Below are 14,280 nucleotides of genomic sequence, written 5' to 3'. Positions count from 1 at the left end.
TTTTGTAGAGTGATACTATTTAAAATCATGGCTATCTAAAACAAAAGCTGTTTAAATACTTGAATTTTCATAATTGTTTTTATTATTTCACAAACACACAAGACAAATGCTGTAATGTAGCCATCTCAAACTAAATAATAAAAGTATACTCACTCTTAGTCCTGGAAATCCAGGAGGACCAACACCACCAACAATTCCCTTTAAAGAAAGTTAATCTTAGATTATCTGAATTTTACCATTTAAAAAGAAATCCTAGAATTAAGATAAAAGTGACCTACAAAGCAAATCAGTTTTCATTTTTACAGTTTCCAAAGAGTGACAGCTTATCACTGTATAGAGAAATATGCTTAGTAAAATCCCTGAATTGTAGAATTAGATCACCAGATATTTGCATCATGGGAACATTTCTGCTGTTAATATAGGAATATGAGATTTTTTTTACCATGATAGTTAAAGTGGAAGGAAGAAAAATCAATTTTTTAAGGGTGAAAAACAAACTTATTAAGATTTCCTAGAAAAATAAATAAGAACACCATCTCAGTTAAACTGAGAAGAGGCTAAAACACTGCTGAAAAGAGTTGCTAGGTCTCTTTGCCCTACGTGAAACAGGTATTGCAGTCCTCCAGGTCTCCATGTCTCATGCAAGCTGTGCCAGCACCTGGACCTGCTCCTCAGTGGGCAACACTCACAGGGCCCATTGCAGCCTGCTGGCACCCACAGGGAAGGGGAAGTTTTATGCAAGCAAAGCTAAGCCCTTTCTGTATGGGTCCAACCGGGCACGGCTGCTGGCCACGGCCCAGAGGACACCTTGGTGCTCCCCTCCCTCCTCAGGTGCCTTCACACTTTCCCCAAGCTGCTCTAAACTATCCCCAGGGGAAGCTGAATGCTCCAGCAACATCCTCCAAGGCAGACTGACATCCTCAGAGAATGGAGAGGGCGTTGTGGAAATGAAGGATGGCATTAAGCAGTTAAGCAGAAGATATTAGGCATGGAGACAAATGCCATTAGTGTTAAGTCAGCACATGGAAAGAAATGTCTTCCCTTCAAGTTCCTGCTGCCACAGGCCTCCCAGGCAGGCCCTGGTCTCCAGTGCCAGCTCCCAGAGAGGCTCTGTAAATATGCCATTAGCATTGCAGACCCTGCAGCTGCAGCACTGGCCCCTTGCCTGAACAAGCCCTGCAGGGTGAGCCCGGGGGAGGAGGGGAGAGGGGCTGCTGCCTGTCAAAGAAGGCAGAAAGATCAGCAGCTGTCTTGGCAGATTAGATGGAACTTGTTTGCAAATGCTTGCAGTGAATTGGGCTGCTTTGTAACGGGCACGTTTGTAATTTCAGATCTGGTGGAAAGACAATATCTGCTTTATCAGGAATGAAGGGAGACTTGGGAGTACAAGGAGGGGAAGGAAGAACTCACCTTTTAATATCATTTGCAAAGCAGCTGGTGACACTCAAGCCCTCAGTGGGTTTTCAAGATGAAAACCATACTGATATCACCTGACATTCCAACAAGGGAAGCTTTGCCTTAGGGACCACAAATGCATAAGAAATTTTTTCCTGTGTTCCAAAATATTGACACCAAACATTGATAATCCACCAGCAAAATTCATGTAAGCTTTCTAAAATAAGTTTCTAAGATGGGTGTTAAGGCAGATCTTCAGAAAATAGAGAAACTCTGCCTAGCTGATGACTCTGTTCCACATCAGGAATATCTTTAGAAGCAAACTGATAGCAGTTTCCAAAGGAGCACCCAACAATACCAGATGATTTAAATCAGCTGCTCTTTTACCCAGCACTTATTGCTGTTCTCTTCTCTTGCCCAAAGCCTTTCACTGGTTTCTGACACCGAAGGAAACCTGAGTTTGGAGTCTGCAGCCAGAGTTTCCCTACAAATAGAGCAAGAGAGCAAAGCTCCTTTGAGGGCAGCCTGTGAAGTGACGTGAGCGTGGCACAGGCTGGACAGCACACTGCAAGGGCACACACTGCCAAGGACAAAGCTGCTATCACACTGATTACAATGCACTAAATGACAGGCTAGCATAACTGTGTTCAGTACCAGCTCAAAGGATGAAATCAACTATCAAATGCACAAGCACACAAAAGCTGGGGTTTTACATGCTGGCCAAATCCTATTTTGTTAAGGTGATCTTAGAATAATGGTTTAAAAAAACAACACTAAGTCATCTAATGCAAGAACTTTGGAAGACAGAACATTCATCACTCAATGCAATGAGGACAGCAAGAGATCTGATTCTCAAGGTAGTCAGCACATGCTGCAGTGGAAAATGTGTTCTCTCGGCAGCTTTCTGAATATTTTCTTCCTCTCTTTTATACTTATTATAGTAGTTTCCTAGTAATTTCCATGGGAAAGTTAAAAGTTCAAAATTTTCCTGTGGCTTTCAAGACATTTCTTTTGAAGCAAAAGTCTCCTTTAATTTTGGAGGGGAGTTAACATCGAGTTTTACAAATTTTATCATGTTAATCAACACACAATTCAATACTTACAGGACTTCCATCTGGACCAGGGGGGCCTCTATTTCCAAAGTCACCTGGAAAACCCTAAAGCAGAATAGAAAATACCTGTTCTTCATTATTCAGGACATGAAAGGTGGTCTGGACACTGAATCCCTATAGATTTGGAGAATTAAGACCTCATAAATAGATGGAGGGAGTGTGATGAAGGAATGGAAAAAGCAGGAAGTTTCAGCTACACAGTTCAAATGAACAGAACAGTGATATTTGTTTGCCTCCTAAAGTCATAAAGCCAAAATGATAAAACTATACACAATGCAAACACATGGAAAAAGCAAACAATTGAATTACTTTCAGAGCAATATTAAACAAGTATTACTTGAACTGTTTTTTTGGAGCTTGTTTTCCTATTTCTTAACTCTTTTTTTTTCCTGTTAGCTTCAACATTCACTAAAACATTTGTCCTTTCCTCAACTCATCCCCAAATATTAATGGTTAGCATCTCAGTATGAGATCTCCTATTCATTAGAAATCAGAATTCTCATCTAACTGATGTGAACACTTCCCTGAGTCTGCATCTAGACACAAACAATAACTCAAGACATAGTAAAGCCTCGTTTATTTTATGAGAGTTTTAACTTCAGAGACTAGATTATCAGAACAGGAAAGAAATCTGATTTGCCAATTCAAGCATTGAAGCTTAAAACAGAATTTCCATTTCTTGCTTCAAAAAGAAAATGGAATGGAATTCCACCACTTTGCTGGCTCTAATCTTCTGTCCTTCCTGCTAGGGTTTTGAAAATTGCTTTACTTCTTTCAGATGTTGCCCACTGCAGAAGCATGTAAGTTGCTGGGGGAAAAGTTATTTGATTTTTTGTTTGGGTTTTTAGGGGGAGGTAGGGGTAGAATCCCATCCTTAACAATAAAATAAAATAACAAAAATATGTGAAATGCTCTTTGTGCTCTCAGTGTTTCAGTATCTCTTTACCTCTCCGTGTGTACCAGGAACAGCACTTGGAGGCATTAACCTTTCCCCTCAGTGAGACCATGTTCAAACCTGTTGCAGCTCCAAGCTACAGCTCATTTGGCCTTTGAAAGCTGCTTTGTTCAGAGGGCATCCACACAGCTGCCCAGCCCAGCACTTGCTGCAGCAGTGTCTTTCCTCAATGAATTGGGGAATATGCATCACCATAAAACAGTATTCCAACAGTAGTCAGGAAGACAATATGAAAACTGTGTCAAGGAGATGGAAAAATCATATAATAAATCAAAGTAGTTGATAGTAGTTAAGCCATATTTGGCTTTAGTAACAAGCCAAACTTTTATAAAATTGAAGGCAACATTTTATGCATATATATATATATATATGTTTGCATGTACACTGCCAAAATATGCTGAAACAACTGAATAACTATTAATTCTCATCATCGTGCACAATATATGAAGTAATCTGAGACAGCCTTCTGTAGCATCTTTTGGGCTGATTTTTAGGTGGAGATTTTTTCTGCTTTCTCACATTAATTCAGAAAAGGTAAACACAGGAATTCCTCTCACTACAATGAATTTTTTGTTCAGCATCTGATCACAGAATTCACAAATAAGAATCTACAGCTGTAAGATCTGACATATTTTTGCCACCTTATAATTTAAAAAGTAGAGGTTCTTAGGTAATGGTCAATAAAGCAGATTTAATTGATTCTGAAGGTTGTACACCATTAGTCTGTTTTTTTCCCAGCTGTCAAAATGTGTGTACAATTTTACATAAACAAAATGGATATTTGAGAGTGACTATGTTGTTAAAAGCTATCAACTAAGAGGATGAAGCCAAAGATTAATTTATGACCTTTTCCCAAACAGCATATTTGGGTTGTACTGCCTACTATTGGTAGGTGTTGGAAGAGGCAGAGTTGTCGTAACAGGTCTATTTTTGAAACTACAAATGAGGCCTCAAAGGGGAAATGAAGGATGCTGTGGGACAGTTTTACCAACCACACTGAATCACAAATGATTCAGCACAATCCCAGCATAGCAAGGGTTACAGAAGTGACAGATCACCCACAGTCATTATTATCACATTCTCAACAGCATGCATTTTTGAACTGATACTGAAAATCTATCTTAGTAAGTAGAAAAATGAAAGCAAATGCAACAGTCACAAAAGTATAAAACTAGAAGCAATATAATAAAACTACTGTGCAACAACTGTTTTATTAAATCAATATTATCATTTAACATTATTATTAAGCATACAAAGGATGATTATTCATAACTTTAATATAAAACAGAACCTGAACTGGTTTTACAGTTACAGTGGATTTGATTAATGAATTATTGGTAAAATTTACAAGGTCTGTTCTGACACATTGACAACTGGTTTTAAGTAATCACAGATAGAAAACTATGTAAAAATCTTCCCCCAAATAAAAGCAAAATGCATCATGCTAACAGGACAGCAAATGCATTAGAAATACTGCAGAGCTAGCCAACAGAAAGAAATTGAACACATATACTTCTACCATGAAATATTTCCTTTAAATGATATTGTATGCAAAACAAATATAAAATTAAAACAAATCCTCACTCTATAGATTCAGGCAATTGAATATTTTGTTCCATTTCAAATATGCCAGAAATATTACAAATATGAACAACTGTTCAATAAACCTACTAAGTAGCAGCATTTTGTCAATTAAAAATGTTTACAATCCCTTGTATGATCCACTTCTATACTTTAAAACTGCTTTCCAAAAATGAGATTATACTTCAGATCTCATGTCTTTCAAAAAGACCTCTGCCAGCCAGACAGGGTTTTAATTTTCTCAAGTATTATTAGGGACAGTTTTGTCCAAAAAAATAAGTTGTACCCTAGAACAAAAGGTGAGGATCCTGGCTTCAGGCACTGTAGAATTCCCATGGCAAATTTCTTTTAGTGACAGTGCCCTACCCCAAAGCTTTGTTAACTCTAGGGCACTGTGCCAAAAAACTCTCTCATTACAGCTATCTTTGTTTTGGGTTAAAATAACATGTCTTCTCTAGGCCTGTGATCCAGCAAAGTACTTCAAGCCAGGTTCCCATGTGATTTCTCTCCTGGCTGGTCTCACATTAGTAGCCTTTAGTCAAATAAGTACTTTATAGATCATAGAAAGGAATTGGAATGAACCTTGGGATTGAGGAAATTAATGACATTACAAAGAAATCAGTACTAAATGAAAGTAATCACAGACATCCTGCAGAGGTGCTTTTGGTGCTCTGCACCTATGTGAATCCTCTCTGAGCAGATTTATGCAAACAAAAGTCCTTACAGAACATAGCCTGGCACTGACAGAAGCCCTGCTCTTACTGTAAATGGAAAATAACTGCTGACCACAGCACCAACAGACTGCTATGGACTGGGACAAATCCTACAAGAACCACGTCATTGGCAGGCAGAAGCCTCACTGAAACCTACCACAGAGACTGATGGCAGAAGGCAAAACGTGCTCCAGTGTACACTGCTGTCACCTGAACTTCCTATTTCACACTAAACACCAGCCTTTGATTCCCATCCAGGCTCTTGGCCCCTTTAAACGCTGCCCGTACCTCAGGGGCACAAGACACTGCCAACTTCTGCAAGGACTGATGGCACAGGGCCCTTCTCACCCAACACTCAGATGCAGAGAGCAGCATTTCAACCAGATTCTATGCAAACTGCAGTATGCTCTCATGGCAGCTCCAGAAAGAGCAATCTACAGACTTAATGTAATTTTGCTTGCTTTTCTTTATATCAAAGCAATTTTTGTAGCCTAGTGACTTTTTTGGCTGATCACACAGAAAACAAAACACAATTAAACAGAATCCTCTACGACTTCCATAGCATAGATCAAGGGCCAAATGATGACCATCATACTACTGCTGGACAAATTTGTTCAACATGGTAGATGAAAATCATCTGAACTGCTGAACACAACTGACTGCACAGCTGGAGAGCCCTATGGTGTTTTCCAATCTCAAACCACAAGAAAGTTAAAACTGGAAACTCCTGGATAGCTTCAAAGACCTAAAATAATGTGGTTGCAACAGAAAACAAAACATTTGACATTGAAGACACCACAGGAAATATGTAAACCTGATAATGTGTACTTGGCAGATTTGTGTTTATTCTCAGCTGTAGAAATACATGTTAAGAAGAGGACAGCTTTAATTTACTACAGTCCAGAAATATCAGACATTAGAAGAACCTGATTTTCATCCAAGCCAACATCAGACTTATGAAGCTTGCATCATAGCTGCACCTCATGCTAACACCAATTCTACACAATGTATTTGTGTGTTTCTGTCACCTTCCAACCCTCCTCCTAGCTGATATCAGTAACCTGCCACAAAGCTCACAGTGCTGAGTCTTCCACACTTTAGTGCTTATAACCTGCACAGAATCTGCAGTTCAGAAAAGTACTAATTGAAAGTGATAGAAAGTCATTGATGGACAAAAATAAAACTAACATTTTTCAGCTGATTAAAGCTACAGAGTTAATTCCAGGTGGATTTACAGTGGCAGCAGGAATTGTAACAAGTATTAGAATCTTTACCTGTCTCCCTTTAGGACCTCTTTTTCCACGGAGGCCTGGGATACCCTAAGAAGGAAATAACCCACCATAAATAGATTTTCTTTTCTTCAATACTTAAATTCAAGTAATTAAACCTGCATTTGATTGGAAACAACAGAGTATGAGGAGCACCATTAAAAAAAAATATTTGAGCAAAGTATCATAGAGCAAATGTCCTGGAGCAGAAAGACAAACTTCATCTTTCCTGTGGCAATACCAGAACAATTGTGAAAAAGGGCCTTGTCCTGCTTCCATCACACTACATGTCCAGACAGCCTTTTGGCTCAAGTGCAATAAGAAAAGGCTCAAGCACAGTGATAGAGATTAACTATTCCATGGCTGGTTCTACTGCAAAGATCATCCAACAAGAGACAAATATTAGTTATTGTCAAAAAGAAATTGCTTAAATGAACAATATTCATTCACACTTTGCTGAAGAAAAAAAATAACCCTAATCCTTGCAGCTGTAGATGAAAGTAAAATAATACCTTAGAGTTGCTCCCCATTTTACTTTAGGACCAAGGCATTTCATTGATTAAACTAATTGGGTATGTCCTATTCATCTTATTTTCTTCAAATCAGTTTTGCTTTTAACCACCCCCCCCCCCCCAAAAAAAAAACCAAACAAACAAAAAAACAACCCAAACAAATGAATGGTTAAACCTTGTACATTTCCCCCCATTCTAACATATTGCATTACCACACAAACATCAACATTTCATTAATGTTCCATTAGGCCTACCCTTTCTCCTTCAGGTCCTGGTTGTCCTGCCACACCTGGAGGTCCAATAAAACCCTAAAATGTAAGAAAAGTGCTTGATTTCAAGGCTGGTTGTCCCTCAGTACTGGCCAGCTAAGGCTCATGACACAGGGATTAAATTCAGGCTCATTTGAAACTGCCAGTGAAGCTCTAGAAATTTAAATGTGAGTAGGATTTAATTTCTTGGAAGTTGATCTTTTTTTTTAATTATGGAAGATGGTACCTACCTTGTTATCCAGACCTAAGGGAGTAAGGAAAACAAAGGCACCTCTACTTTCTACAGTTACTTAAAACAGCTGAGAAGCAGAGCACAGTTTGATTACAGGAATATTTTAAACCTAAAGCTCTAAAGATACTTCACATCCTGTTGTTGTACACCTCCATGGCACAGCAGTATGTGTCAGGAGGGCTGTGTCATCATTTTTACTGGAAGTTACTTTTAGAATTCATACACAAGATTTAGCCTTAAGGTGTTTTCCCCTAAATTACTCATGCATTGGCCATTTTTAACTTTGTGTAAACACTTTTAGGGAAGTGACTGGAATCACTTATGTCTTGTTCATTGAAGGCAGAACAAGTCAAAATGCAGATGAGAATCTGAACAAAAATAAACTGAAGAAACATAAAAGAAGCAATCCCTGAGGGTGCAATATCTGTTGGCACTTGATTCTGCCAAACTAATTTTTCCCATCACCGTAATCAAAATGGCAAAAAAAAAAAAAATTCCAAAACCCCCAGACATGTGTTTGAGAAGCTGCTGCAGGTAAAGGCTTCTAGTAACTACACTAAAAAAAACAAAACAAAAGCAACTCTTGCAACACAGTAAGATTATATTAATTGATACTTGAGAACACAATACACTGCTGAGCAACCTGTATATGAGCTGAAGGCCTGAAAACACCCACCAAAAGCCTCCTTCCAATCCCAGATGCAACCAGCAACATAAAGGTTTCTGGAAACCTGTGCCTTCTGCTTGATGGTGAGAGTCAGTCTGAAGAAATACTTATCCATGCACAAGCATGTGTGGGCATGCTCATGTGTCTATTCAAAGAAAACTAAATTACACAGCACCCACCCAAAAAAACCAAACCAAAACAAAAACCAACAAACCCACAACCCTCAAAAAAACCCAAACCACCGAGAAAGAGCATGATAAAAGGCACAGAGAGAAAACCCCAAACCAGCCAGGAATAAAAACCAATCTATTTTGCTTCCAAGAGTAACCAAAACCAAACCTTGAATGCATGGAGCATTAAGAGCCTTCAGTGCCTGGGATACATATAACTATGACTGAATCAGTCTAAAATTTAAAGATCCCTTTCATGGTTTTTATGTGACAAGACTGTTGCCCTTTATCTACTTCTTTAGCTGTTACAGATTGCAAATGTCAGATCTGTCTCCCTTCTTGAAAGCCTCCATTATGGAAATAATGCTTCAGGCCTGAAACATCCACTCAGCCCTCACACCCAGCATGGCTTTCTTTTCTCTCCTGCATGCAAGTGAGAGGAAGGGCAACCATGGAAAACTGCTCTGTGCTGCTCACCATGGAAAAATAATAAACTCTGAGTTTTCCCATTTGTAGGGTCTATAAAAGCAGTGTGGTTCTGCAGGCATACCCTGGCACAGCTGGATTAAATACCTCACCCCCTTTCTTACCTACTGTATGGGTAAAACTAGACATGGATATCAAAATGCTTATGATGCTTACTTACTCTTACTCCTTTAGGACCTGGGTTACCTTCCGGTCCAGCTAGGCCCTGTTACAAAAAGAGAGTTGTAATTAATTTTAAACAACCAGATATGCTCTATGTAAAAGAACTGCAACAACATTTGTTAACTGTAAACTGGCAACACATTCTTGAAATTTTTAAGATTGAAGAAGGTGTCATCAAGTAGTCCCCTGGGACCTTGTTCAGAAAGGTCTCCCATTAGTGCATGGCTGAAACACAGATCATGACTGAAACTTCCATTACATTAGATTATTTCTTCTGGGAGAAATTTTTTTTCCAGACACAGTGATGAGGCATTACAGTGACATAATTTCACAGGATTTTTTAGGAGCATTTGTATTTGGACACATTTCAATTACGTTCAAGCTAGTGTCAGAATTGCACATGTGGTCCAAATGCTCTGAACACTTTATGTGATTTAACACAAAAAATGTTATCATCCATTACTGTATAAAATATTGTAATGGAACTTTGAAATACATAGCTACTACAAACTTAATCCAACAAACACTGAAGCATTGGTGAAATTCACCCTTTAAGCAGATACAAAACCAAAGTCAGTTGTTGTCAACTGGCTCACATACCTTTACACAAGGAAGATGCTGAGCATTTCTACTTTTTATCTTATTTGTATTACTGCACTGAGGTATCTATTACTTTATACATAAATCAATATTTATATAAGTACTTCTGTTTAAAGAAAGCTGCTTTCTGGCTTTATTGGTTGTCCTAAAATATCCAAGTGGGAATAAAACACCAAACTTTTAATGTTCCCCTTCCCTAATGGACTGAAGAAATAGTTTCAGCAGTGAAATAAACACATTGGTGAAAAATGAGGAGGAACAGGTTGTCTCCTACTGCCTCTGCCTCTAGACTTGAAATACAAAGAAGATAAACCACACAGAACAACATGAATTTTATGAAGGAAGTGTAAAGTATTCACATCCAAGTTTTAAAGTCATGAGACTCAACATTCCCTCCAAGTCACTACCAGAGAATGAGGTTTGTTTCAAAGAAAAAAGACAGGATGTAAACAAATACATTTTTACAATTAGTAGTTTCAAAAGAGTTATATATTGTACTTTTGAAAAGAATAAATGAGAAAAAAAATAAAATGCAAAGGCATTTGTATAGTTACTGCACCTGCCTGCCAGGGTAACCAACTGCCCCAATACTGCCAGCAATTCCTGGAATTCCCTAAGTGGAAAAGGAAGAAAGAAAAGGAAAATAAACAACAAACATGTTTCATGTCATGGTTTGGAGTCTGTTCTATCATTTCTCTTTTAACATCTACTCATATGACACAGCTTAAGCACATGGAAAAATTACTCTTTAAGCAAGCTACACAGAACACCCAAAAATTGACTCATCATACATAAGTAACTCTGCCAATTACAGTCATATATCCTTTAAAAGTGTGTAAGATTTTGTGAAATACAACAGTGGATGCTTTATTTCCATAATTCAAAAATAATTCAAGAGTGCTATTGGAGGCAATGAGGTAATTGCAGTGGTCCTAGATGTATTTGAAACAAATACATTAAACTTTCCATTAAAGAATTCTCGTGTCCTTACAAAGCCAATTTTTGTTTTGTTTCTTTCAGAATCAGGTCAATGTAGCACTGGATAAATCATGAATGCATACAATTGTCTCCACCTTCTTCTGATGGTAAGAATCAACTTTGTTTTTTCCTCACTAGTTATCTCTATCTCACTGATAGATTACAGTCATCACAGAAAACATACTGTGAGACTGTAATAAAAAATCACCACTCATTCAGCGAAGGCTTGGGCATAAAACCCAGGAAAGTCATCAATTATGTCCTTGAGTTTTCGTCTCCTTTCAGGGGTTTACCATCAGTTATCACCACCATTTCCTTTTCAGTGTGATTCAAAAGGAGATTCCGTCCATCTACTCTGCCTTTAGGGGCATCATAAATGCTAACAAGAGACATTAGCAATTGGATCTTTGAAATCATGTTCAGATTTCTTCCTGGACAGACAGGGCAGTTTAAAAAAGTGCTGAACAACTACTTCATTTCCTACATGCTAGGAGATGTAAAATGCATCAGTAGAGGTTTGAAATGTGCCTCTTATAAGAATTTTACATCAACATCCTCCCAGTTGGTGTGGTAGTTAAAAAATGAGCTGGATAAGCTTTTCCATTTCATTTAGACTAATTCTTTACCACACTGATATCAACACAATCTGAATTCTTGCTCAAAACTTGTCCAATATTTCCTTAAGCAGTTTACACAGCTTGCTTATATTGAACACTTTTAATGGATTATACATTCTCCTATCCTAATGGTTCATCTGCAGAGCACAGAGCTCTGTGCTTGCATCCCTTACCTGCTCACCCCGTGGCCCTTGCAGTCCTGGGTAACCCTTAAGACCCTGCAGGGAGAGAAAGAAATCTGTGACAAACACAATTAGACAAACAAAATAGACCTTCTTTTTCTACTCTATTCTCTTTTCATCAAAGAAAAAAATCCAGATTTTTCTGCCTGCAGAGTTAGTATGGTTTACATTTAGCTGCTCATGAAAACTGAGCTAGAGAAAAGAAGTAAGAAAACTTGGCAGTTTAGACAATTTCAAGACATCAGTATGCTTAAAGGCAGTTTCAGACTTGTGCTCTTTTAAACAAATGACTTTCCATTTTACTGCTGCCCTTTGTGCTTTACCAGAATTTCTAGGTATTTGTAATTAAAACCTAGCACATCATTGGCAACTACAGAAGAGTGCCAGGAAGTTCCTGTAACCTGTAAAAATCAGTAGGTAAAGTGTTGTGACTAATGCTACAACCATCAGCTACAGAGAGAAAGCAAGTGCAGCAAATAAAAGGACTCCCATGTGCTGTCAGAAGCTCTCACAATGCTGACTTTTTTTCAAAAGTTTCATCAGAAAACAGCTCTGTTTTATTTTTCCTTAGTGGTTCCATTCTATCTTGTCTATCTTGTTTGCTGATCTTTATTCCACAACTAAGACTTCACCTAGCAACTCAGCCCAAATATCCCAAGGAATGGAAATTCTACTTTTCTCTTACAGGACTGGAGTTTCCTTCTGCTCAAGGAAAATAGGATTCTGTAGAAGAAGCACTGGGAGACACTCAGTAGCATAAAGATGACACTTAATAGAATAATGCTGATCTTACCATAAATATACTGCTTTTGAAATTTGCTGATCAGCCTTACCCTTACATGATGCCAGCGTAAAGAAAAAATGAAATATGGAGCCCTTCTCAGGTTGAAACCAAGCTTTTTCCTTCCACATTTCTTACCGTGCTCTACTTCAGTATGCAAATTTTATCAGGATTTTATAGACCCAGATTCTCATGATTTACTGTCACACACAAATAGGGAGTAAACTAGAGCAAAAATTGTAGCCAGTCTTGGTACAGCTCTTTCCCAGAGCCATTGCAAAGCACCTGTACCCCCAGAGCACTGCAGAGGTTCTCAGGTGCTGCCATGGACTCAGGCAAGCCCCTGCCCAGGAGTGCTGTCCTTTGGTGCCAACCCACCCCAAGGGCCCTGGCTGCAGGGGCAGGTACTGGCCTCTCTGTGCAGCCAAGTGGGGCCACTCAGGGGAAAGGGGAGCCTTCTGCCCTATGAGATCTCCAGACTGATATAAGGAAAGTTTTGAGTGCTGATTTAAAAATGAAAAAAAAAAAAAAAAGGGACACCATTAACTCATATGTAAGACTTTTAAAATCTTTTTTCTTGCCTGGATGAGAAGAAATGTTGGAAATATGCTATTTATTCAATATATATTTTGTATATCAAAATATAATAGTATCATTATATTAAATACAATAATTATATATGAGAATTTTATAGTAACTAATTGTATATTATTATTTTATGTAATTACATAATTTTATGATAATTTAATCTATATTAATATAAAATAATTTCTCAGCAGTGCTGGAGTACAAAGCAAAAAGGATATATTTGATTCTTCTGCAGTTTCTTTCATGTGGCTGTGATTTACATCCTGCTATGATGATCCCACTGAACTGTTGTAAGGGGAGGTTTTGCACAGTAGACACAGTGCCAAGAGCAAGCCTAAAGTTCTTCTACCACCTCTGGACCATCAGACACCCACCTGGGGGGCACTGATTTGAGCCAGGATGAGTCACATGGGAACGGAAACAGCACCTTACCTTCTGGCCTTTGATTCCAGGTGGGCCTGGAAAGCCCATGGGGCCTGGATCACCCTGTACAACAAAACATCCAGAATTAATATGTTGCACTGGAACATGACCCAGGGTTATAAACATGCAGCACTTAATATCTTGTCTGCACTCTTGGACATTTGGTATGGAGAACTAGCTGATGTTGTTTGATTTTTATTACGTTTTTAGAGGAAGAAAATGGAAAAAGCAACAGTACCTCAATTGCAACCATTGAGTGCAACATGTCTGCTCCTGCAACATGGCCAAATCATGGCTGGAACAGACCTGGTTCACAGCATCAAAACGTTTACTTTTAGCCAACATAAACAGGAGTGAAGAAGCCATACAGCTCTTGAGGCAACACTTTCCTCAGAAACAAGTGGTTTCACCTCAAATTAATACATATATATCACCACTAGTGCGTATTGTTTGTTTTAATGTTATGCCAACAATCTGCAGCCAAGAGCCAGGACACCATTATGGGGTGTGCTCTGCAAAATCTGCATAAATCTGATCTCTGTGAAAGACAACTTGAGAGGTGCATATGGACAGAGAGGCTCTGGGGGAA

The 14,280-nt window shown here is 38.5% G+C and overlaps 1 protein-coding gene across 3 annotated transcripts in view; it reads right to left on the bottom strand.

The window, feature by feature from the left end:
- Positions 1 to 14,280, bottom strand: part of COL24A1 (collagen type XXIV alpha 1 chain) — a 120,002-nt gene that overhangs the window by 78,942 nt on the left and 26,780 nt on the right. For all 3 annotated transcript variants that reach the window (XR_011680612.1, XM_071436357.1, XM_071436358.1), the window contains exons 7-14: positions 13,701 to 13,754; positions 11,891 to 11,935; positions 10,682 to 10,735; positions 9,521 to 9,565; positions 7,791 to 7,844; positions 7,031 to 7,075; positions 2,499 to 2,552; positions 154 to 198 (exon numbers count right to left, since the gene is read on the bottom strand). Coding sequence is in view for 2 of the 3 variants with exons in the window: in XM_071436357.1 (XP_071292458.1) it covers positions 154 to 198; positions 2,499 to 2,552; positions 7,031 to 7,075; positions 7,791 to 7,844; positions 9,521 to 9,565; positions 10,682 to 10,735; positions 11,891 to 11,935; positions 13,701 to 13,754 (396 nt within the window). In the remaining variant the exon portion in view is untranslated. The remainder of the gene's footprint in view (positions 1 to 153; positions 199 to 2,498; positions 2,553 to 7,030; positions 7,076 to 7,790; positions 7,845 to 9,520; positions 9,566 to 10,681; positions 10,736 to 11,890; positions 11,936 to 13,700; positions 13,755 to 14,280) is intronic.

The sequence above is a fragment of the Agelaius tricolor genome, unplaced genomic scaffold (genome assembly GCF_023055355.1).
Source record: "Agelaius tricolor isolate 1412-34295 unplaced genomic scaffold, bAgeTri1.0.p SCAF_11, whole genome shotgun sequence".
NCBI classification, from domain to species: Eukaryota; Metazoa; Chordata; class Aves; order Passeriformes; family Icteridae; genus Agelaius; species Agelaius tricolor.
This window is presented reverse-complemented; position numbering and strand designations above follow the sequence as displayed.